This window comes from Terrapene carolina, unplaced genomic scaffold, assembly GCF_002925995.2.
Source record: "Terrapene carolina triunguis isolate 2854851 unplaced genomic scaffold, T_m_triunguis-2.0 Scaffold22, whole genome shotgun sequence".
Classification (NCBI taxonomy): Eukaryota; Metazoa; Chordata; order Testudines; family Emydidae; genus Terrapene; species Terrapene triunguis.
The window spans coordinates 4,429,856-4,452,026 of record NW_020664373.1 but is presented as its reverse complement, the minus strand read 5'-3'; the positions used below and the strand labels follow the sequence as shown (position 1 = coordinate 4,452,026).

Here is a 22,171-nt window from a genome sequence, read left to right as displayed (position 1 = left end):
AGTCTAGTAGACCACTATCAGATTGGGCCTCATACAAAACAAGGTCAGAGGAGGTGGTGGAGGAAACCCCCTTAAAACTAATAACTCAATGGTTAGAGCACTCAGTGAGAATGTGGGACACAGCAGTTTAAATCTCTCTTCTGCCTGATTCAGAGCAAGGACTTGAACCCAGGTTTCCTACCTGGATGCTCTTACCATATGCTCAGTCTTTCCTGTTAACGCTGTTCCACTTTGTATTAAGTGCTTAAATAGTTATTGGGCTAGAGAGAGAGTGAAACTGACTCATAGCCCAGTGATAGGGCTCTATAGTTTATGCTCCAGATCAGCCAGAAGATATGGGCTTGATGCAGGAATTACTGGGTGAGGTTCTATGGCCTGTGTTATGCAGGAGGTCAGAATAAATCAGCGGTTCTCAAACTGGGGGTTGGGACCCCTCAGGGGGTCGTGAGGTTATTACATGGGGGGTCACGAGCTGTCAGCCTCCACCCCAAATCCCGCTTTGCCTCCGGCATTTATAATGGTGTTAAATATATAAAAAGGTGTTTTTAATTTATAAGGGGGGGGTGTCGCACTCAGAGGCTTGCTATGTGAAAGGGGTCACCACTAAAAAAGTTTGAGAACCACCGGAATAGATGATCATAATCGTTCCTTTTGGCTTTACAATCTATGAATCTATGAGCCTCTCCAAGGCAAGGGGGAAGCAGGAGGGAAATTTAGACTCAGAAGAGTCTCTCTTAATCACGTCTCCTGGGATAAATCCTGGGGGAATACAGTTTATGCATCATCCCTTTCTTAAGGCTGTGACTAAGGTCACAATATAGCCCTAAGAGACAAAATAACAAGTAAGCTCAAAATGCCATTTTTAGTCACTTTTCTGAGCAGAATGGCTCGTTAAGAGATCAGGCTAAATTGATATTTTTGGAATGCAATTTTGTATAAAATGATATGTAAATAAAAAAGCCTACACACACCTGGGATAGACACATTTTATAAATTAAAACAAATAAGATATTCTGCCACTCTTATTTGTTTCATAAATATTCTCATTGATTTCAAAGGGACTGTTTGCAGAGTCAAGTGAGGATTAATACGAGTGGCAGATTCAGAGCCTAAATAATGAAGGGCCAGGCTGTGCCCTTGTCTGCCTTGGCCAAGAAGGGCAATAACTCCTTTCCATCCCTTTGCTTGGTTTACGCAGATCTTGGGTCACAATCTGGTTTGGAGGACAGCCCCTGCTCTCACCTATGCCCTTCTTATTAGCTAAGAACTGACAAACTCATAGCTGGAAACCAAACCAGCTCACCTGTATGTTAGTTTTGTTCAAAATACAGTAACTCCTCACTTAAAGTCGTCCTGGTTAATGTTGTTTCATTGTTACGTTGCTGATCAATTAGGGAACATGCTCGTTTAAAGTTGTGTAATGCTCCCATCTAATGTTGTTTGGCAGCCGCCTGCTTTGTCTACTGCTTGCCGGAAGAGCAGCCCATTGCAGCTAGCTGGTGGGGGCTTGGAACCAGGGTGGACCGGCAGCTCCCTATCAGCTCCCCCCATCAGCTCCCCTAAGTTCCCTGTGCAGCAGCTGCCTGCAGTTCATCTGTGCCCCTCCCCGCACTGCCATGTGCTGCTCCTGCCCTCTGCCTTGGAGCTGCTCCCCAAGACTCCTGCTTGCTGTGCCGGGGGTGGGAAGGAAGAGGGGGGCTAATGTCAGGGTGTCCCCCTTCCCCCTGCTCCTGCACCCCGCTTACCCCATCTTCCATACGGAGGGAGCTTGCAGTAGCTACGGTCTTAGCAAGCTGATCTAATTAACAAGGCAGTGTACTTAAGGGAAATGTGCATATCTCCCTCCATTCCTGCTGCCTTGCAGAGTGAGAGAGTTAACCCTTGAGGACTCAGCCAATTGCTAGTTCATCATTTAGCAGTAAGGGAAATATCCCACCTTCTGACTCCTCCACCTCAACCAAGCTCCACAATCATCATCACTGTGTACCAGTATTAAATTGTTTGTTTAAAACTTATACTGTGTGTGTGTGTGTATATATATATAATATAGTCTTTTGTCTGCTGAAAAAAATTTCCCTGTAACATAACCCCCTCATTTACATTAATTCTTATTAATCCTGATGGGGAATTGGATTCGCTTAACATCATTTCGCTTAAAGTTCCATTTTTCAGGAACATAACTACAACACTAAGTGAGGAGTTACTGTAGGTATCAGTCTAATAAAAATATATTTAGATTCTATGAAATGCTTGTAAGGTGTTGCATGCATTAATCTCCCTTGTAATGTCTGTATTCCATGCTATAAGGAAATATGTAAGCTTTGCTGTATAACTTTGAAAAGGTTTTCTCTGAACTTGTGACCCCAGGCATGGGAATCATCTACCCCTGCCCATTCAGGAGGTCTATCAAGATTAAACAGGCCATAAGTAACATAATGATACAAATAATTGGTGAATGGCCCTATCACACCTTGAAAATGCTACGTGACAGGGAGTTTGTCTCATGGACTGGAAAGCTAAATGTAAAAGATAAAATAGGGTCACAAGAAAATTTTTCATCTCTTTGCTGTTTGAACTCTAATACTAAATTAACAGAGAACAGAGACACTAAATTAAGGCAGAGATCCCCAGGGGTTATCCCTGGGTCCGCCATGAAAGACATTTTGAATTGACAGATTATGACATCTCTGTCATCTTTAGGAACCATAGATGGTAACTCATTTGTGTGTATATTTTTGTTTGCTTTAACCTGTAAATAACTCTCATTTCTTTTTCCTAGTAAATAAACCCCTTAGTTAGTTTATATCAGAATTGGCTACAAGCGTTATCTTTAGTGTGAGATCTGAGATACAAATCAGTCTGAGGTATATGACTGGAAATAACCTGAATACTTTGTGATCTTTGGTATAGATGACCGTTTAACACTAAGTCCAGTTTCCCTGGGTAGCAAGATAGACTGGGGAATCTAAAGGGACTGTCTGTGACTCCATGGTCAGAATGATACAGTGATGCAGGAGTTCATATTTGTTACTGGGTTGGTGAAATCTAATTATAGAACGCACAACCAGTTTGGGGTGTCTGCCCTGCTTTTGACAGTCTGCCCTGAGGTAGGCACTCATGGTCATGAGCCACTCCAGACAGCATGACAAGTGGCTTAGGAGAACAACTTACCAATGTTCTCTATATAAGGACCTTTTATGTTCTTGAAGACTGTTATCATGTCCTCCCTCAGTCTTCTCTTCTGCCCTAAGGCTAAGCTTAGAAAGTATCTGTCATGAACATACAGCTAAGAATAGCATAAAATCCCTCCTTTACCTGTAAAGGGTTACAAAGATCAAATAACCTGGTTGGCACCTGACCAAAAGGACCAATAAGGGGAGAAGATACTTGCAAATCTGTGAGTGAAAGTTTTTGCATTGTGCTGTGTGTGTTGTTGTTGTTCTTTCCGAGACAAAGAGAGTAATCCAGCAAGTAAACAAGCCAGTAATCCAGCTCCTACTGAAATGATACATCTAATATTACAAAAATAGTAAGTAATAGCAAGGAAATGCGTTAGATTATCTTTTGTTTTAGCTTGTGAATTTTCCCTATGCTAAGAGCGAGGTTTAGTCCTGTTTTTTGTAACTTTGAAGTTTTGCCTAGAGGGGAATCCTCTGTGTTTTAAATCTTATTACCCTGTAAAATTACCTTCCATCTTGATTTTACAGAAGTGCTTCTGTTTTTAAGAATCTGATTGGGTTTTTAATGTCCTAAAAACCCAAGGGTCTGGTCTGTGCTCACCTTTTTTACCTGTTTGGTTGGTATATTATTCTCAAGCCTCCCTAGGAAAGGGGATGAAGGGCCTTGGGGGGACATTTGGGGGAAAAAGGAACTCCAAGTGGTCCTTTTCCTAAACCTTTGTCTAACTCACTTGGTGGTGGCAGTGATACCATCCAAGGACAAGGAATTTGTGCCCTGGGGAAGTTTTTAACCTAAGCTGGTGAAATATAAGCTTAGGGGGTCTTTCATGCGGGTCCCCACATCTGTACCCCAGAGTTCAGAGTGGGAAGGGAACCCTGACAGTATCACATTTATTAGACATAGGGCTAGCTTTTGGCATTTAGCCACAGGCCTAAGTTAGAAGTATACAGAGCCACACAACTTCAAAAGGAACTCCAGGAGGGATTTTGCTGCCACCAGTCTCGCATATGCAAGTGGAGTGCTATGTCCCTGCTTTTGGACACCGTTGAAGCAGTTTGCTGCCTTGGGAGCACATGGAATTTCTGTGATACCCGTAGTATAGGAACTATGATTGTGGTTGTTCCATGGGTGGAATGTGCAGAGTAGAGGCATGGCTTCTGACTCTATCCTCCCTGCCACATTTACTAGGGCAGGGACAGTATGACATATAGTTTGCATAATTTCTTGTCATAAATTCATGATGCCTTCCACTTTGTCCAGTCAAGATTCTGCATTATGAAATTTAACTTCAGTTGTACAGCCCATAGTTTGAATTGCAAAAAGAAGTGATTTCATAGACCTGTCCTTCCAAGTGACTTCATTTTCCATGGTAACTGCTTTGAACTTCCCTTGGGGAATGATAAACTCCAAATAGACACAACTTTCTACCCAGAACTCAGATTGAAAATTAAGGACCAACATCTATTGCTTTTCTGTTTACTTTTTTTGCCTTTGGTACCATTGCTACTAGTAGGAAATCACAATCAGGAACAGAAGAAAGGCAATATCCCAGATAAGTGAGGCCTCTTACAAAACCCACAAATATTTCCCAAATAAATTTTCGTCTTGCTTTGTCCTTCAGTGTATTTTTACACAGTTCTATCCTTTGTGGTGGCCTGGGATTTTCATAGAATCATAGAATATCAGGGTTGGAAGGGACCTCAGGAGGTCATCTAGTCCAACCCCCTGCTCAAAGCAGGACCAGTCCCCAACTAAATCATCTCAGCCAGGGATTTGTCAAGCCTGACCTTAAAAACCTCTAAGAAAGGAGATTCCACCACCTCCCTAGGTAATCCATTTCAGTGCTTCACCACCCTCCTAGTGAAAAAGGTTTTCCTAATATCCAACCTAAACCTCTACTGCAACTTGAGATCATTACTCCATGTTCTGTCATCTGGTACCACTGAGAACAGTCTAGATCCATCCTCTTTGGAACCCCCTTTCAGGTAGTTGAAAGTAGCTATCAACCCCCCCCCCATTCTTCTCTTCTGCAGATTAAACAATCCCAGTTCCCTCAGCCTCTCCTCATAAGTCATGTGCTCCAGCCCCCTAATCATTTTTGTTGCCCTCCGCAGGACTCTTTCCAATTTTTCTACATCCTTCTTGTAGTGTGGGGCCCAAAACTGGACACAGTACTCCAGATGAGGCCTCACCAATGTTGAATAGAGGGGAATGATCACGTCCCTCGATCTGCTGGCAATGCCCCTACTTGTACAGCCCAAAATGCCGTTAGCCTTCTTGGCAACATGGCCACACTGTCAACCCATATCCAGCTTCTCGTCCACTGTAATCCCTAGGTCCTTTTCTGCAGAACTGTGGCCTAGCCATTTGGTCCCTAGTCTGTAGCAGTGCATGGGATTCTTCCGTCCTAAGTGCAGGACTCTGCACTTGTCCTTGTTGAACTGCATCAGATTTCTTTGGCACAATCCTCTAATTTGTCTAGGTCCCTCTGTATCCTATTCCTACCCTCCAGCGTATCTACCACTCCTCCCAGTTTAGTGTCATCTGCAAACTTGCTAAGGGTGCAGTCCACACCATCCTCCAGATCATTAATGAAGATACTGAACAAAACCGGCCCCAGAATCAACCCTTGGGGCACTCCGCTTGATACCGGCTGCCAACTAGACATGGAGCCATTGATCACTACCCGTTGAGCCCAATGATCTAGCCAGCTTTCTATCCACCTTATAGTCCATTCATCCAGCCCATACTTCTTTAACTTGCCGGCAAGAATACTGTGGGAGACCATATCAAAAGCTTTGCTAAAGTCAAGATATATCACATCCACTGCTTTCCCCTTATCCATAGAGCAGTTATCTCATCATAGAAGACAATTAGGTTAGTCAGGCATTACTTGCCTTTGGTGAATCCATGCTGACTGTTCCTGATCACTTTCCTCTCCTCTATGTGCTTCAGAATTGATTCCTTGAGGACCTGCTCCATAATTTTTCCAGGGACTGAGGTGAGGCTGACTGGCCTGTAGTTCCCTTTATCCTCCTTCTTCCCTTTTTTAAAGATGGGCACTACATTAGCCTTTTTCCAGTCACCCAATTGCCATGAGTTTTCAAAGATAATGGCCAATGGCTCTGCAATCACATCGGCCAACTTTTTTAGCACCCTCGGATGCAGCGCATCCCGCCCCATGGACTTGTGCTCGTCCAGCTTTTCTAAATAGTCGTGAACCACTTCTTTGTCCACAGAGGGCTGGTCACCTCCTCCGCATGCTGTGCTTTCCAGTGCAATAGTCTGGGAGCTGACTTTGTTCATGAAGACAGAGGCAAAAAAAGCATTGTGTACATTAGCTTTTTCCACATCCTCTGTCACTAGGTTGCCTCCCTCATTCAGTAAGGGGCCCACACTTTCCTTGACCTTATTCTTGTTGCTAACATACCTGAAGAAATCCTTCTTGTTACTCTTAACTTCTCTCACTAGCTGCAACTCCAAGTGTGATATGGCCTTCCTGATTTCTCTCCTGCATGCCTGAGCAATATTTTTATACTCCTCCCTGGTCATTTGTCCAAACTTCCACTTCTTGTAAGCTTCTTTTTTGTGTTTTCGATCAGCAAGGATTTCACTTTTAAGCCAAGCTGGTTGCCTGCCATATTTACTATTCTTTCTACACATCGGGATGGTTTGTTCCTGCAACCTCAATAAGGATTCTTTAAAATACAGCCAGCTCTCCTGGACTCCTTTCCCCCTCGTGTTATTCTCCCAGGGGATCCTGCCCATCAGTTCCCTGAGGGAGTCAAAGTCTGCTTTTCTGAAGTCCCATGTCCATATTCTGCTGCTCTCCTTTCCTCCTTGTGTCAGGATCCTGAACTCAACCATCTCACAGTCACTGCCTCCCAGGTTCCCATCGTCTTTTGCTTCCACTACTAATTGTTCCCTGTTTGTGAGCAGCAGGTCAAGAAGAGCTCTGCCCCTAGTTGGTTTCTCTAGTACTTGCACCAGGAAATTGTCCCCTACACTTTCCACAAATTTCCTGGATTGTCTGTGCACTGCTATGTTGCTCTCCCAGCAGATATCAGGGTGATTGAAGTCTCCCATGAGAACCAGGGCCTGTGATCTAGTAACTTCTGTTAGTTGGCGGAAGAAAGCCTCATCCACTTCATCACCCTGGTCTGGTGGACTATAGCAGACTCCCACCACGACATCACCCTTGTTGCTCACACTTCTAAACTTAATCCAGAGATTCTCAGGTTTTTCTGCAGTTTCATACTGGAGCTCTGAGCAGTCATACTGCTCTCTTACATACAATGCAACTCTCCCACCTTTTCTGCCTTGCCTGTCCTTCCTGAACAGTTTATATCCATCCATGACAGTACTCCAGTCATGTGAGTTATCCTACCAAGTCTCTGTTATTCCAATCACATCATAATTCCTTGACTGTGCCAGGACTTCCAGTTCTCCCTGCTTGTTTCCCAGGCTTCTTGCATTTGTGTATAGGCACTTAAGATAACTTGCTGATCGTCCCACTTTTTCAGTATGAGACAGGAGTCCTCCTTTCTTGTGTTCTCCTGCTTGTGCTTCCTCCCGGTATCCCATTTCCTCACTTACCTCAGGGCTTTGGTCTCCTTCCCCCGGTGAACCTAGTTTAAAGCCCTCCTCACTAGGTTAGCCAGTCTGTTTTGAAGATGCTCTTCCCTCTCTTTGTTAGGTGGAGCCCATCTCTGCCTAGCACTCCTCCTTCTTGGAACACCATCCCATAGTCAAAGAATCCAAAGCCTTCTCTCCGACACCACCTGTATAGCCTTTCATTGACTTCCATGATTCGACGGTCTCTACCCGGGCCTTTTCCTTCCACAGGGCGGATGAATGAGAACACTACTTGCACCTCAAACTCCTTTATCCTTCTTCCCAGAGCCATGTAGTCTGCAGTGATCCGCTGAAGGTCATTCTTGGCAGTATCATTTTCTCTTCCTAACTCTTCAAAACACAAAACTGCCTAGTTTACCATTGACTTTAAATTATTGGACTTCTTGTTGTTGTGTTTTTAATGTACCATGAATGCCACATGAATATGCTGACATCCCAGTAAAGGAAATATGCGGGTCAGGTTAGACTGGATTGAGACAGACGGACTCCAAACAACTATTGAGGGTAAAGGGAAAGGAAAAAAGAGCTGACTCATTATCAGTTCCTTAAGAACAATTATAAGCAGCTTGCCACTTTTGAAAAGGAGATTAAATAGACAGTTTTGTTATTACATTAAATAAATAATTGTTTTTATCTGAGAAAGATCTTTTGACAACTATAGGGAAAACTATGGAAAACATTTGGTTTAGAGATGATACTGACTATATATATTATATTTTCTATTTTGCTTTCTCTGTTTTTATTATATGGAAAATATGGTTGTAAATGAGCTGTTTTTAAGAACTTCTATAGTGTGTTTTGTTTATCTGACCTTAAATCATATTATTCTGTTTGTAACATCATTGAAGCTGATGGGAATTTTGCTTGAGTAAAGACTGCAGGAACAGGGCCTTTAATATAATAAATCAAATCAGTGAATACTGGTACTCCATATTTAAACAGCAAATACTGTTAAAGTAAACAATATCATCTTTATTTGCCCAACTGGGCATGGTATTTAATGTTGGTATTACTAGATAGTAAGACATAATTACTTAAGAGGCATTCAGGTTTATTTAAAATTGATGAAAAGCAACTCATAAAATCAGATTAATTCTGTACAATATAACGTTTTATTAGTCACTTGCAGATCTCACTTCACATAACCAGTGTGTGGCGCTGTCTCCTGTTAAAAAACAGCCCTGACTTTCACGAAGCTGGTCTTCAGGAGAGCTAGTGTTTACATTGCCAGCTGTAAATGTCACAGCACAACACTGAAGAAGGACTAATTGTGTTTTTATAGTAGCATGAGGTCAATGCTTTATGCTTTTAAGGATTATTTTTTGCTTGAGTTTTTAATGTTTTTAATGTTGACTGATGACTTTTTTTAGTGTATTGGGGGGAAAGAAACCCAACAATTCTGAGAATAAAATAATCAAAAGAAACAAACCAAAAACAAAAAACAAGTAAACAAAAACAGATCAATATATTTTAGATTGTGGAAAAGGAAAAGAAGTGTACTGCATCAAAGTTACACAATTCACAAGAAAAAGGATTTTTAAAAGCAGAAATGTAACAGTGGTTAGCAGTAGTCAGCAGAAAAATTCACCCAAAAGGAAAGTCTTGTTTGTTTTAACAAATTACTAATTTTATTCCATGGGATGTCTGAAAGCTGTGTGTGTTTAATAAATTAAAACAATCTCTTGTTTACTTCAGAAGTTTCCAAATCTCATGTTCTATGAAGAAACTTAGTAAACTTCCTCCCTATAACACACAGACACACACATTCATATAGTTACATGTATATGTGTATGTAATCTCTCTCTAACGATCAGGTATATATTTAGTCCTTACAGGTTTTTGACTCCCAACCTTGTTTACCAAGTGTTTGAATTACAGAGCCTGAGTTTCTTTAGTTTCTTAATCTCCTTGTAAGGGAAACATGTCCTGTGCGAATTTGGTTTTAGTGGCATTGAACAGCCATTCTTTTGTGTGCTAACCAACTCAGCCTCACTTAAAAGGAATTCAGAGACTACCCTGATGATCTCTGTAACTGTGACCTTTCCAACACAAGCAACTGAATAAACTGTATTCACAAACTTTTTAAAGATTAAGGACTCTGTGCCTTTTGCTACCAATCTTCATAAAACCAAAAAAAACCCAGCAGGATTCATGGACTTTAATGTAGTTATTTTAGTTTTAATATGCAACATTGATTGGGTTAGTAGTACAATACCACTATCACTGGGAATAAGTCTGTCTGTCCTCCATACCTGTTGTATTTGAGCACCAAATACGATTATTAAAGATGGCTGCAGATTTTTTCAGACAGGCATTATTATTTAATAAAATTATGGCAAAAGTTGAAAGCATTTGGTATGCTTGTAAACATAATTAATCAGTCAAGAGTAATGGGTTTTGTCAATTGCCTGTTCCCTTCTAGACTTGGGGTGTCACGGAGGAATTGCAGAATTCTTAGTCAAGCCTAAAACAGACTAAATGGGTCAGAAACAGACATTTCCTGAATTGGATAGGCAGACCCAGGCCACCTCTGACTAGTAAGGCTGTAGCTCCAGACTTTAGCAGCCATGATTTCTATAATAGGGATGATTTTTTTATTACTATTGGGATGCCAGATTGGGCCAGATTCCATCGTGCATGTTGATTCAGTGGATTCCACCAACTGTTGCTAGTAGATCCCAGGCTGTTGGCCTCCAGTGATAGGAAGTCTACTAGAAGTGGGGCACAGTTTACAAGCCACCAACAGCCTTCACTCAGCTGAGGGGATCAGGGCTGGCCATCATAGCTTGCAAAGTGCATGGAGTCTTCTGGAGAGGTAGTTGGGACAGCTCCAGAGCTTACTTAGTGCATCTCTAAAGTATCCTCCATTTCAGGACTTCTAGGGTATATCTACACTGCCATGGCTGTCCTGGGTCAGCTGAGTTGGGCTTGCGAGCCTTGGGCTGCTGGGCTAACAATTGCATTGTAGACATCTGGGCTCAGGCTGGAGCTCAGTCTCTGAAACCCGGCAAGGAGGGTGGGTTGCAGGTTACATCTATATGGGGATAAAAAACCCGTGGTTGGCCCAGGTCAGCTGACTCAGTCTCAGGCTGTCGGCCTGAAAAATTGCTGTGTAGAGGTTTGGGCTCCAGCTGGATCCTGAGATCTGGGACTTTGTGAGGGTGGAGGGTCCCAGAGCCTGGGCTGCTACCCGAGCCCGAAAGCCTACATTTCAATTTTTAACCCCACAGCCAGAGCCCCGGGAGACTGAATCAATTGACCCTGGAGCTGAGACTTGATGCCACAGGTTTTTTATTGCCGTGTAGATATACCCCAATGGCACATTGCACTAATTTGTTTTTAAACTTTCCCTCCCTTGCAGAACCCCTTTCGGTAGGTTGTGGTAGCACTGCCATCAGACCGGTCCCCCTCTGCCACAGCAGCTCCCTCAGGCACAGGAGGATGAAATTTTTAATTGCTATTCCCCAGCCACCCACAGGGTGAATCTGGCCCATGGACTTCTATCGAGTTACCCCAGATTTCTGCCAGTGACCCGAGGGCAGAATTTGATCCAGAAGTACTTCAAACCAGAAAAAGAAATTAAAAGTGAAGACTTTCCTCCATCCCTATTATAGCTACATATTGCAAGTGACTGACTGAAACTCGTGTCTAATGTTACCAAATTCCTGTGGATTGTCACACCTAGTCCAAGCTCTATTTTCTTCTATTCAATTTCTTACATCACACTCAGCACCAGATTATAACATTAGATATGAATGTCCTTGCTTTAGGCTTAACAATGTCCTTGGTTCATAGGCTTAACAACAGTCTTTAGGGTTTGATTCTCCCTTGATATACTTGTGTATTGCCTGCTGTGAACAATGGAAGTTGCCCGCACGTGTTCAGGGGAGAATAACCTCCTTGGGCTTTTTGCTTACATTTTGCTGGTGTCAATCTAGGGGTGAGGAGAGCAGCGTTACACTGGTGTAAAACTAGTATAAGTGAGATCATTCACAGCCCTTGTTATATATTGATTTGATTGAAGGAGATTTTTCCAATGTGTATTTAGCTGCATTTTAAAATATATTCAGCAAAAGAGACTCCAACAGCCTGTAGATCATTGACATAATAATCTATAAATTATTTTGACAGCAGACATATTTACACCTCCTGTAATGGCCCCAAATCTCAGCTCTGTTAAGTGATACAAGCTTGCGATCACCTAGTTTGGGAGATTTAATCCACAGACTACAGTTAGGAAAGAATACATTTGCTCCTTCTATTTATATGATTTAGTGCAGCAATAGGAGTTTACATACAGTATTTTAAAATTAATGCATAATGTGCTTTGTACTGTGTGCATGCACTGTCAATACACAAACTAAACAAAAAACCCCAGAGAGAATAGTTGTTGTATGTGTATTTTAGCTATTTTATTTTAAAAAGTGCAAGATGTTAATCATTTTAATTTTGTAGTTATTACCTAAAGGCACTGGACTAATGACTTATAAAAATTAATTTTTAAATAACACACTAGGATGAGATTTTATGGGCTGAGATTTTATGCATGCTCCAGCCTGGAACAAATGGTTAGCACTGACTTGGGATTTTACTATGGGAAAACTCCCAGTCTTCAGTAAACCCCAAGCTTCAATTTCACTACACTTTTTTAGACCTTAACAAAGAGAAGACTTAGAGGAATTGTCCATTAGCTCAATTTCTCAAATTTATTTACATTTATGAATGAATATATCTGAGTTCGTAAGTAAAAATAAGGCATATGGACACAGCAATACTCTTAACAATAGAACAAAGTAAATATGAGTTTTGACAGTGAAAAATCAACAAACCCCAGGGTATGCAAGATGTGCGCGTCTGTGTGCATACTGGGTGTGTCCATTTAGGTCTATATGCCTTAGTCGGGCTGTTGATGTCTGTGGTTGTGTTTGCCTAGGTGCATTAGGCATGTTTGTATCCGAGGACACGTAGGTGTACCTGTTTAAGGGCCAGATCCGGCAGGCAATTGCTACGTGTCTTCAATACCCTGCGATGTCCGTGGGAGCTAACAGGGCTCAGCACCTGGCATTGTCAAGCCGTGTGTGTGTGTGTTTAGGAATGCCTGAGTCTGTTTGCATGTGCACTAGGGGTGTCTGTGTTTGGGGTGTCTATGTAGGAACAGCTGAGGGTCCGTGTAGGCAGGGATGAGTGCTAGTCATGTAAAGGAGAGGGGGGGGACAAGGTTACTGTGCAGGGTCTGTGTGCCAATGTGTTGCAGCAGCCCAGGGTGTATACAGTATGTGTCCAGGGGACCTCGGAGAAGTTCACCAGCTCCCCCGCATTCTCTGTCCCCTGCCTGCGGTCAGGCAGCCCGGCTCTGCTGTCACTCCCATTTCTTGCAGCCAATGGCACAGCCTGCTGTCACCCTCACCCCACCCCCTCCTGGGAGTAAGGGGAGGGGTGTGTGCTGGGGAGGGGAGGTCGGAGGAGAGGAAGGGGGGGGGGGGGGGGTGAAGAGAGTTGAATGATTGAACTTTCTTGTTTAGTTTCTGCAGCGCTGAGGTTTCCCCCCCAGTCCAGTCCAGCACCAGATCGGTGCACGGGAGCTTATCCGGACGTCTCTTGCTCTCTGCGGCACCCCCTTCCTCTCCCCAGCACCCACCCACCGCACAGCGATGGTGCTAAAGGATCCCGCCGTGTCTCTGACCCTTTTCCTTTGGATTACGGCTTCCTGGGGCTGCCTGACTGCAGCTGCCGGGGTTGCTGCTGCTCGCAAGCAGGACGAGTCTTTCTCCACTGTCAGTGTCTACAGAGCCAGATGCACCTCCAGGTGCCTGAGCCTGCAGATCACTCGCATATCTGCCTTCTTCAAGCATTTCCAGGTACTGTACCAGCGCAACAGGGAAAGAGAGACCCCGCACCCGCACCTTGCCCCTCGCCACGCGCTCTCCACGCGTGCAAGCCCTCGGCACGGTGATGCTGCTGGGCAGTGTTGCCCAAGTCTGGAGAGTGCACGTTCAGGGTGGGGTGCTGTGGGGGGCGGGATGGGGTGCTAGTGAGTGTATATGGGACGGCTTGGACTTCATCGCCTCTTTGCAAACTTCTCGGGCGGGAGTTTCCAAAAGGGGCTGCTTATGTCGCAGGATGTACATTTCCCCCCACCACGTCCCTGCGATCGCCCCAGAGGTGGGGCAGGTGGAAACCCTTAACGCCAACACAAGGAACACCCAGGGCGACCAGAACTAGAATGAGCGGTATTTCGGAGCCGTCCTCACGCTGTGCAAACAAGACTTTGATCCCGGCACCGGGTCTTGACGGGGCAGATCGCTGTGCTTGCTGCGTGTTTAGCTAAATGCTCCCGTTGACTATTAATTGCATTTGTAAATGTCCTCGCCCTGCTGGAGCCGGGGTTGTTTGTGCAGGGGTTGCTGGCAGGGTTCTTTCACTGAAGCGGGCAGTTTGTGCCAGGGGAAGGTGACTTATGCAGGCAGGGCGGCTCTCTTCCCTCTCACAGGTGCCCAGTTTGCTTTGCACTTCTGTCTCTGATAGTTACTTTGACAACACAGGACTTGCAGCCCAGAGCCTCCGAGGGCTCCTGAATTCATGCCCGGGCAGCAGGCGATGTTCTGGCATGGTTCGCTGACCGCGCACGTCTCTGGTTTTTAGGAGATTTAAGAGCGGTGTGAAAACTAAATAGGACAAGGCACCGGTGCCTTGCGGGTGTGTATGTGTGTTGTTGGGGGGGGGGGCGATTAAATGCTGAAGAAAGTCTGAGGGGCAGATGATCTGAGTTTTGGTTGCTCTGCTGTTAAAAAGCAAGTGTTTATTACGGTTCATTGTAGCATTGTAGTTGGATTTCTATTATGTTCTACTTGAACATAAGAGGATGCTTTCTTAAGGGCGATGGCCAAGAGTTTGTAGCATCTGTTCCGATCTGCCAGAATAAAAGCGGATGGGGAGTTGGTGATTATACTAGAACTACAAACTATGCGACAGGCTATGCAGGACAAATGTCTACGTGGTGGTGAAGAAAATGATGATGATGATGGGGGAGGAATGGGACACGACATTGGGATATAGGTCGAGGTGCATGAGGTCGAGACCTGTCTGGAGTAAAATGAACCACGCCTAAATTGGTGGGTCAGAAAGCATATAGAACATCGCGGACGAGATCTTCTTAGGAAATCGTGTATCCAACTCGTTTAGTCCACACCTTCCCTGTAGACTACCTCTCCCGTTCCGACCTCCCCACCTGTTCCGCGGTGATGAAAAGACTGAACTGCATCGACCAGAAGGAAATGGTGATAACACTTTAAATTGCACATAACAACAGCCCTATCTCCCCTTAATAAACTGGCCTCCCACCTATTTGAACAGAGGGACTCTTTAGCATTGTAGAGATATGTCCCAAAATACGGATGGGGAAAAAAGGTGAGAGGGAAGTGATTGTGTTTCTCTACTCTCTGTGCTTTTAGAGTGCACTGAAACAAACAAAAACGGCTAGGGAAATAGTTGCATAAAGCCGCTTTGTTTATCCAGAGCAAAGAAGTTCACACGAAATGTTGGGCTTTTTAAAAACCGGATCACCGATAGATATTTTAAATTCAATTGGAAAATAAAACCCAAATGTTTTGATGTTTCGATTGCAACAGGAGCTTTCTAGTAGTATCTGTAGCTGAATTTAAGAATAAAAAGCCTGGGAATGCAAAATAGCCCCTCTTGATGGGGGTGGAGAGCTTGGGGTACTATAATGACTGACCATATGAGAAAGAAAGGGCAAGGGGAAAGCATTTGAACCTGCATATTCGCTTGTGTGGCAAAGAGCACGTGCAGTCCCAAGGTTTTACCTGAAGGTGTCCTGGATTTTGAAACAGCAAAGTGCTTGCTATGAAAATGTCTTCGGCTCAGAACATGTCTCGAAAGCAGGAAAAACATGAAAACCAGTTCTTTATCTTGGAGTGGGCTTAGTATTTTTTATTGCACTGTCAGTCGGTTGTAACTTATTTGTTTTAGCTTTTCAGTGGCTAAGGCGCCAGTTTAAATCAAGCCAATTCCTAGTGAAAGGCTTTTTTTGTTTTTTCTTGGCATGATTTCTTTTCCGAAGTAAAACTGCTGACAGAATGCACATTGCCCAACAATCCTGATTACATTTTAATTAGCTAGGGTGAAATAAGCTGCAAATTACTCAGTTAGGACTTAATAAGGGGCTGCTTTTTTTTTTGTAATCAATTGCAAATCTTGGAGTTTTAACCCTAACCTGGTAAAGCACAATGAAATTAACCTAAATTACAGAGGATTAAGCTCCCTTTAGATATGAAACGACTGTAATGTTTAGAAGAAAATGATCTCGTTTATAAAAGTTAAGCTTCCCATTGTCTTTTAATGAAAGAAGGAAGGACTGTTTCATAGGGTGCATTCACTGTTTGATATGCATAATAGACCACAAGGTCATACAGACCTAGGCAACATTATTCAATGATGAGAACTACCCTCAACTTCCATCTCTAAAGTAGCAGTTGCTGAAGTTCTTTCACTGCAGAGGATGTCACATTATCTCATTATCTGACTCAGCCTTTGAAGTGACCCAAACATTAACTCAGCCCAACAGCAAGAGTAAAGTTCTGTATTGTCTCACTAAAGATCACATGAAGAACAGGCAGTGCCAGTGCTTGATTTGTAATGAAAGGTGCTGGGCCTCAAGCAATTGTTTTACTTTCATAACTGATGCAGCAAGCCAGAAGTGCCAGGGCTATGAACTGCTAAGCCAGAGGTCTGGGACAAATTAAGTACTGTGCAGTGCCTGTCTTGAGAAGACCTTCTGCTTTTCCTCATCCCCTCAATTTCAGTCACTCAGTAGTTGGAGGCCAGCCAGATAGCTCTGGAGCACCGAAGTGGGTGGTGCTGCTGCTGGATGACACATGACTCACGGGGGCTGCCCTGCATTGTAGAGTGGAGGGTTCTAAAAACACACCATTTAGGGTGTGATAGCAGAAATATCAAGTCATATGAACAATGAAGAAATCAGTGAAGGGTAAGGATTATTTCTATAATTCCAGGCTATTCTTTTCCCCATTGTCCTGCCCAGAGCTAGTCAATATTTTTCAAATTTTCAAAATTTTGACTATATTTTTCATGAAGAAAATGGAATTATCACCATTTTCATCATTCTTTAAATCACCTCTAGTTTTGACCGGAAGTTGAAATGCTCTGTTTTCTTTAACTTCACTGCCTCGCTTTCTCCATGGAAATGATAGTAACTACCTCTGAGGGGTGTCTGACACCTGAGATACCCCTCTGATGCAGCCCCACACACCCATTGAAGGGTGCACCTTCACTAGGAAGAAGGTGTGTTCTAACCATGTTTTAGCTAATGTGTGGTAAAACCCTTGGTAAGACAAGGCAATTTGTAGTTTTCATACACATTAGCAAGTTCTATCCTGTGGCCCCCATACTCACTGATGTATATGAGCACCTCACAATCTTCAGTGAGCAAACTAGGGAAATATGGTTTTGACAAAAGTACTATAAGGTGGGTGCAAAACTGGTTGAAAGGCTGTACTCAAAGAGTAGTTATCAATGGTTCTCTGTCAAACAGTGAGACTGTATTTAGTAGGATCCCACAGGGGTCAATCCTGGATCCGGTACTAGTCAATATTTTCATTAATGACTTGAATAATGAAATGGAGAGTATGCTTATAAAATTTGCAGATGACACCAAACTGGGAGGGGTTGCAAGCACTGTGGAGGACAGGATTAGAATTCAAAACAACCTTGACAAATTGGAGAATTGTTCTGAAATCAACACGGTGAAATTCAATAAAAAGAAGTGCAAAGTACATCAGTTAGGATGTGATACTGTTGTGAAAAAGGCTAATGTCATTCTGGGGTGTATTAACAGGATGCATTATGTAAGACGTGGGGTTTTTGTCTCAATCTACTCAGCACTGGTGGGGCCTCAGCTAGAGTACTGTGTCCAGTTCTGGGCACCACATTTTAAGAAAGATGTGGGCAATTTGGAGAGAGTCCAGAGGAGAGCAACAAAATAGATAAAAGGTTTAGAAAGCTTGACCTATGAGGAAAAGTTTAAAACTTGTTTAGTCTTGAGAAAAGACTGAGGATGGACCTGATAATAATCGTCATATATTACTCTGCGCCAAATTCTACGCCAAAAAAATTAAAATTCTGCACACATTTTAAAATTCTGCATTTTTTTTGGTCAAAATAATGCAATATAATCCAGCTAGTTTCAATTATTTTGGCAATTTATTTAAACTACAATACACTGGATGGAGAATGGGAGTGGGGAGCAAATCACCAAACCCCCTCTTTCTATAGTAATATAGCTAGTATTGACCCTTTACTTCTAATTATTAGTCAACAAATATATGCAGCCATATGCTCATTGTTACATCACAGGCAACTGAAGAGCAAGTGAGGGCTGGGGACTCAAACTCACAATTTATACTGGCTACTGACCATCTCCAAAAAGTTCAGTCGCAATCAGTTCATGGAGCACATTTTGATAGGAAATTTTTTCAGTCCAAAAATTTAGACCAGTTCTAATCACTAAAGCACCATAAGCATGTATAAAGCCATACTGACCTTTACAATAAGGCTCCTTTACACCACTCTAGCAATGTAAAGGAGCTTTAAAATTTTTACATCTGTTTTATACTCCTGGGGCAATTCACTAAGAACAATGGGAACAATTCACTAAGCAGACAGGCTGCTACATTCTCCTCTGCCTGAGGGAACAAAGCCTGCCCCACGTCTTCAGAAATACCCCAAAGCCCTTCCCCTCCACACCGAGCATGCTGCAATAACGAACAAGAGGGACAGAGTGTCTCTCTCACACACGACTACGAATTCCTCCCCCCTGCCAGGCGGTGATTTACGTCTCTACCTGCTGTTCTTGGTGCCCAAACTGACCAGTCTGCACTGCCAGGGAGTGGGCACATGACCGCTCTTGCAGCTTCCCTTTGCTTCCCCATCAGAAGTCATTTTTCTGCGGGTAAGGAAAGAAATCTGTAGGGGCCATGAATTCTGCACACGCGCAGTGATGCAGAATTCCCCCAGGAGTAATATATGTTAAGGGCTGTTATGAAGAGGACTGTGATCAATTGTTCTCCATGTGCACTAAAGGTAGGACAAGAAGTAATGTGATTAATCTGCAACAAGGGAGATTTAGGTTAGGTATTAGGAAAAACTTCCTAACTATAAAGAAGGAAGAACAGGCTTCCAGGGGAGGTTGTGGAATCTCAATCATTGGAGATTTTTAAGAACAGGTTAGACAAATCCCTATCCGGGATGGTCTAGTTTTACTTGATCCTGCCTCTGCACGGACAGCTGAATTTGGTGACCTTTTGCGGTCCCTTCCATCCCTACATTTCTATGATTCTCTCTTGCCTTTGACCCTGGATTGACAAAGAGTCATTGGAGCAGGGGCCCTGGGCCTTGGCTCTCTCACCTGTCAGTAAGGTGCCCTTACCAGAGTCATTCTCATACTGTCCCTCCCTCTGTATCTCTGTCTCTCTCTCTGGCCTAATGACACATTAAGTATTTATCCGAAGTGGAACAGCTTCAACAGGAGAGATTGAGGGTATCCTACATCAGAATATCCTATAGCCCAGTGATTAGAACACTCTGCAAGAGGTGGGAGATCCCACTTTAAATTCTTTCTCCCCATGAGTGGGGAATTGAACCTGATTCTCCCACATCCCTGGTGAGTGCTCTAACCACTGAGGTAAAAGTAATAAGGTGGGCAGCAGCAGCAGCACCATCTCCTTTGGCCATTTTGCTTGGAGTAAGGCGTATGCTTAACTCATTCGTACAAGAAACACCTTAGGCACCTAAACTGTCTGACTTGAGAAGAGGGGTTACTGGCTATGAATTGATAGTTGAGATAGGCACCTCCCTGCAGCCCAGACTTAGACACCTATCTCTTTGAGAGGGGTGGGGTTTAGAACACACCTTCTTTTGTCAGCATCTACCATTGGCGAGTTTATACATCTCCCTTGCCTAGTGGGTTGTCTTTTGTGGATTGCATTCATAGGTGCCTCTCTCTCCCCATTCATTGTATAGGGAGCCTAGGGCTCTAACTCAGGCTTTGTGCATCACATTGTTCCTGTGATTTTCTAGGTGTCCAAAGTTTAGGTGTTGCAATGCTCAGCATTCCAATGCCTAAATCCTTTTGTGGATCCGAGCCTGTGATTATTATAAATAGCTTCTTGGGTGAGATGATCTACCAGAGGTAAGGAGTTGGCTTGTTAAGGAGTTAGTTTTACACAAACCACTGCAGTTTTTCTCCAAATGTCTTGCTCTATTCTCTTCTACCAAAACTTGAAAGAATCCTGTTCTTCTGAGAGCTGAATCCTTAGATCCTTGTATTTAGGCAGTGTACTGAAAATTAAAGGCATGTAGCAGAGAAGACAGTTCCATACATGTATGTACTTCTTATATGCCCTCATGCTACTGCAAGCCACATAAATATGTTAGGCCAGATTCCTGGCTTACTTGCGTCTGCAGTTTACCTTAAATATAATATCTGAGAAGATATGTATTTTCAAGGAAGAGGATGTATAATGTTGTATAGTTCTAATGAGGAATAATCAAGCCACTTAGTCTAAACATTTGTTATATTCAGTAAACAATAATTATACTGTGGTGAGAGAATGTTCTCATCATTCTAAATGTACCATTCTCCTGTCAACAAATGAATTTAGGAGAGCTAGAGTTTTTGACAGACCAAATAAGGCACATTTTTTTAAAAAAAGTCTCAATTTTTGCTGTGATGTTGCACTCCATATGCTTTATGTAAAAGGTCTCTTGTAAGGTATCATTACAAAGATTATGATCTACTGAGTGTGTTCATCCCATTTGCATGTATTGTTTCTATGTCTGGAGTTAGGAGACTAAGATATAAACTTGTATTACTGATGTAAACATGTCAAGTGGAAGCCATTAAGGGTGCTTCAGAATCAATCACCTGTAAATGGATCTGTTTACTTGCAAACCTTCCCGTACCTGCCAGTCAGCCTTGGAAGAATGGAGAATAGGGGTCTCACAGGACATGTGACCATGTCACCTGGTACTGGAATCCATCTTAAACCTGGTGCTTTTCCATTTAAAAGGAGGGGTGGGGACCCAGAGAGACAAAAGATTCCTGCCTGGTGCCAAAGCTATAAAAGGGGATGGAAGAGAACAAAGGAGGTGGCTAGTCATGAGAAATCCCCGAGCTGGAACTAACAAGGACTGTGCCAGGGGAAAGGTTTGGGCCCAGACTAGGAAGGAGTCTAGTCTGTGAAAGAAGCTTATTGGAACATCTCTGAGGGTGAGATTTACCTGTATTCAGTTTCTTAAATATATTAGGCTTAGACTTGCATGTTTTGTTTTATTTTGCTTTGTAACTCACTTGGTTCTGTCTGTTATTACTTGAAACCACTTGAATCCTGCTTTTTTTACTTAATAAAATCACTTTTGTTTATTAGTAAACCCAGAGTAAATAATTAATACTTCGGGGGTGGGGGGCAAACAGCTGTGCATATCTCTCTATCAGTGTCATAGAGGGCGGACAATTTATGAGTTTACCCTGTATATGCTTTATACAGACTAAAACGGATTTATTGGGGTTTGGATCCCATTGGAAACGTGTGTCTGTGTGCTGGAGATAGGTGATTTGCTGAGCAGTTTTTGGTTAAAGTCTGAAGCTTTGGGGGCACGGACCAGACCGTGTGTCTGTGTTGCAGTAGGCTTGCGTGTCTGGCTCAACAAGACAGAGTTCTGGAGTCTCAAGCTGGCAGGGAAGATGGGCTCAGAGGTAGTTTCAGCACATCAGGTGACAGTCCCAAGGGGCTCTCTGTGACCGAACCCATCACATTTGTATCCTCAGTCACTTGTGGGTACAAATAATTATATGCGCAAGTGATATGATTTAGATATCTTGCTACCAGATTGCACCCCCAAATCAGGTAGCTAGTTATCTAAATGCCACCACCTCTGCCTGAAAATTATCACCACCCCAAAATTGATAGCTCTTGAAACATTTCAACTTTAATTGATTGCAGGTGCAAAAGTTGTAGGGCCAGGTTGAGGCCCCTGAGCAAATTTGGCCCACAGTGCTCTGCTACAGCGGTAAGGGAGAGCAAATGTTAACTGCCAATATAATGTAACAATTGTTACTGCACTTCTCAGGATATTTCCAGTTTCCACTCCATGCTTCATATGACACGGTGACCAAAACTTATCACAGTATTGTGCATGAGAATACATTAATTTACATAGATCAGTGGTTCTCAAATTTATTTGATCGGGACTCCCTTCTTTGTGTCTGTAATAGTTTACACACACACACACACACACACACACACACACACACACACAC

General features: G+C 43.2%; 1 protein-coding gene across 1 annotated transcript in view; it reads left to right on the top strand.

Annotated features, from left to right (window-relative positions):
• The first annotated feature begins 13,378 nt into the window (after positions 1 to 13,378).
• LOC113406022 (anosmin-1-like) overlaps positions 13,379 to 22,171 on the top strand; it is a 171,902-nt gene continuing 163,109 nt past the window's right edge. The window contains exon 1 of the mRNA XM_026648102.1: positions 13,379 to 13,673. Coding sequence (XP_026503887.1) covers positions 13,467 to 13,673 — 207 coding nt within the window. The 5' untranslated portion in view covers positions 13,379 to 13,466. The remainder of the gene's footprint in view (positions 13,674 to 22,171) is intronic.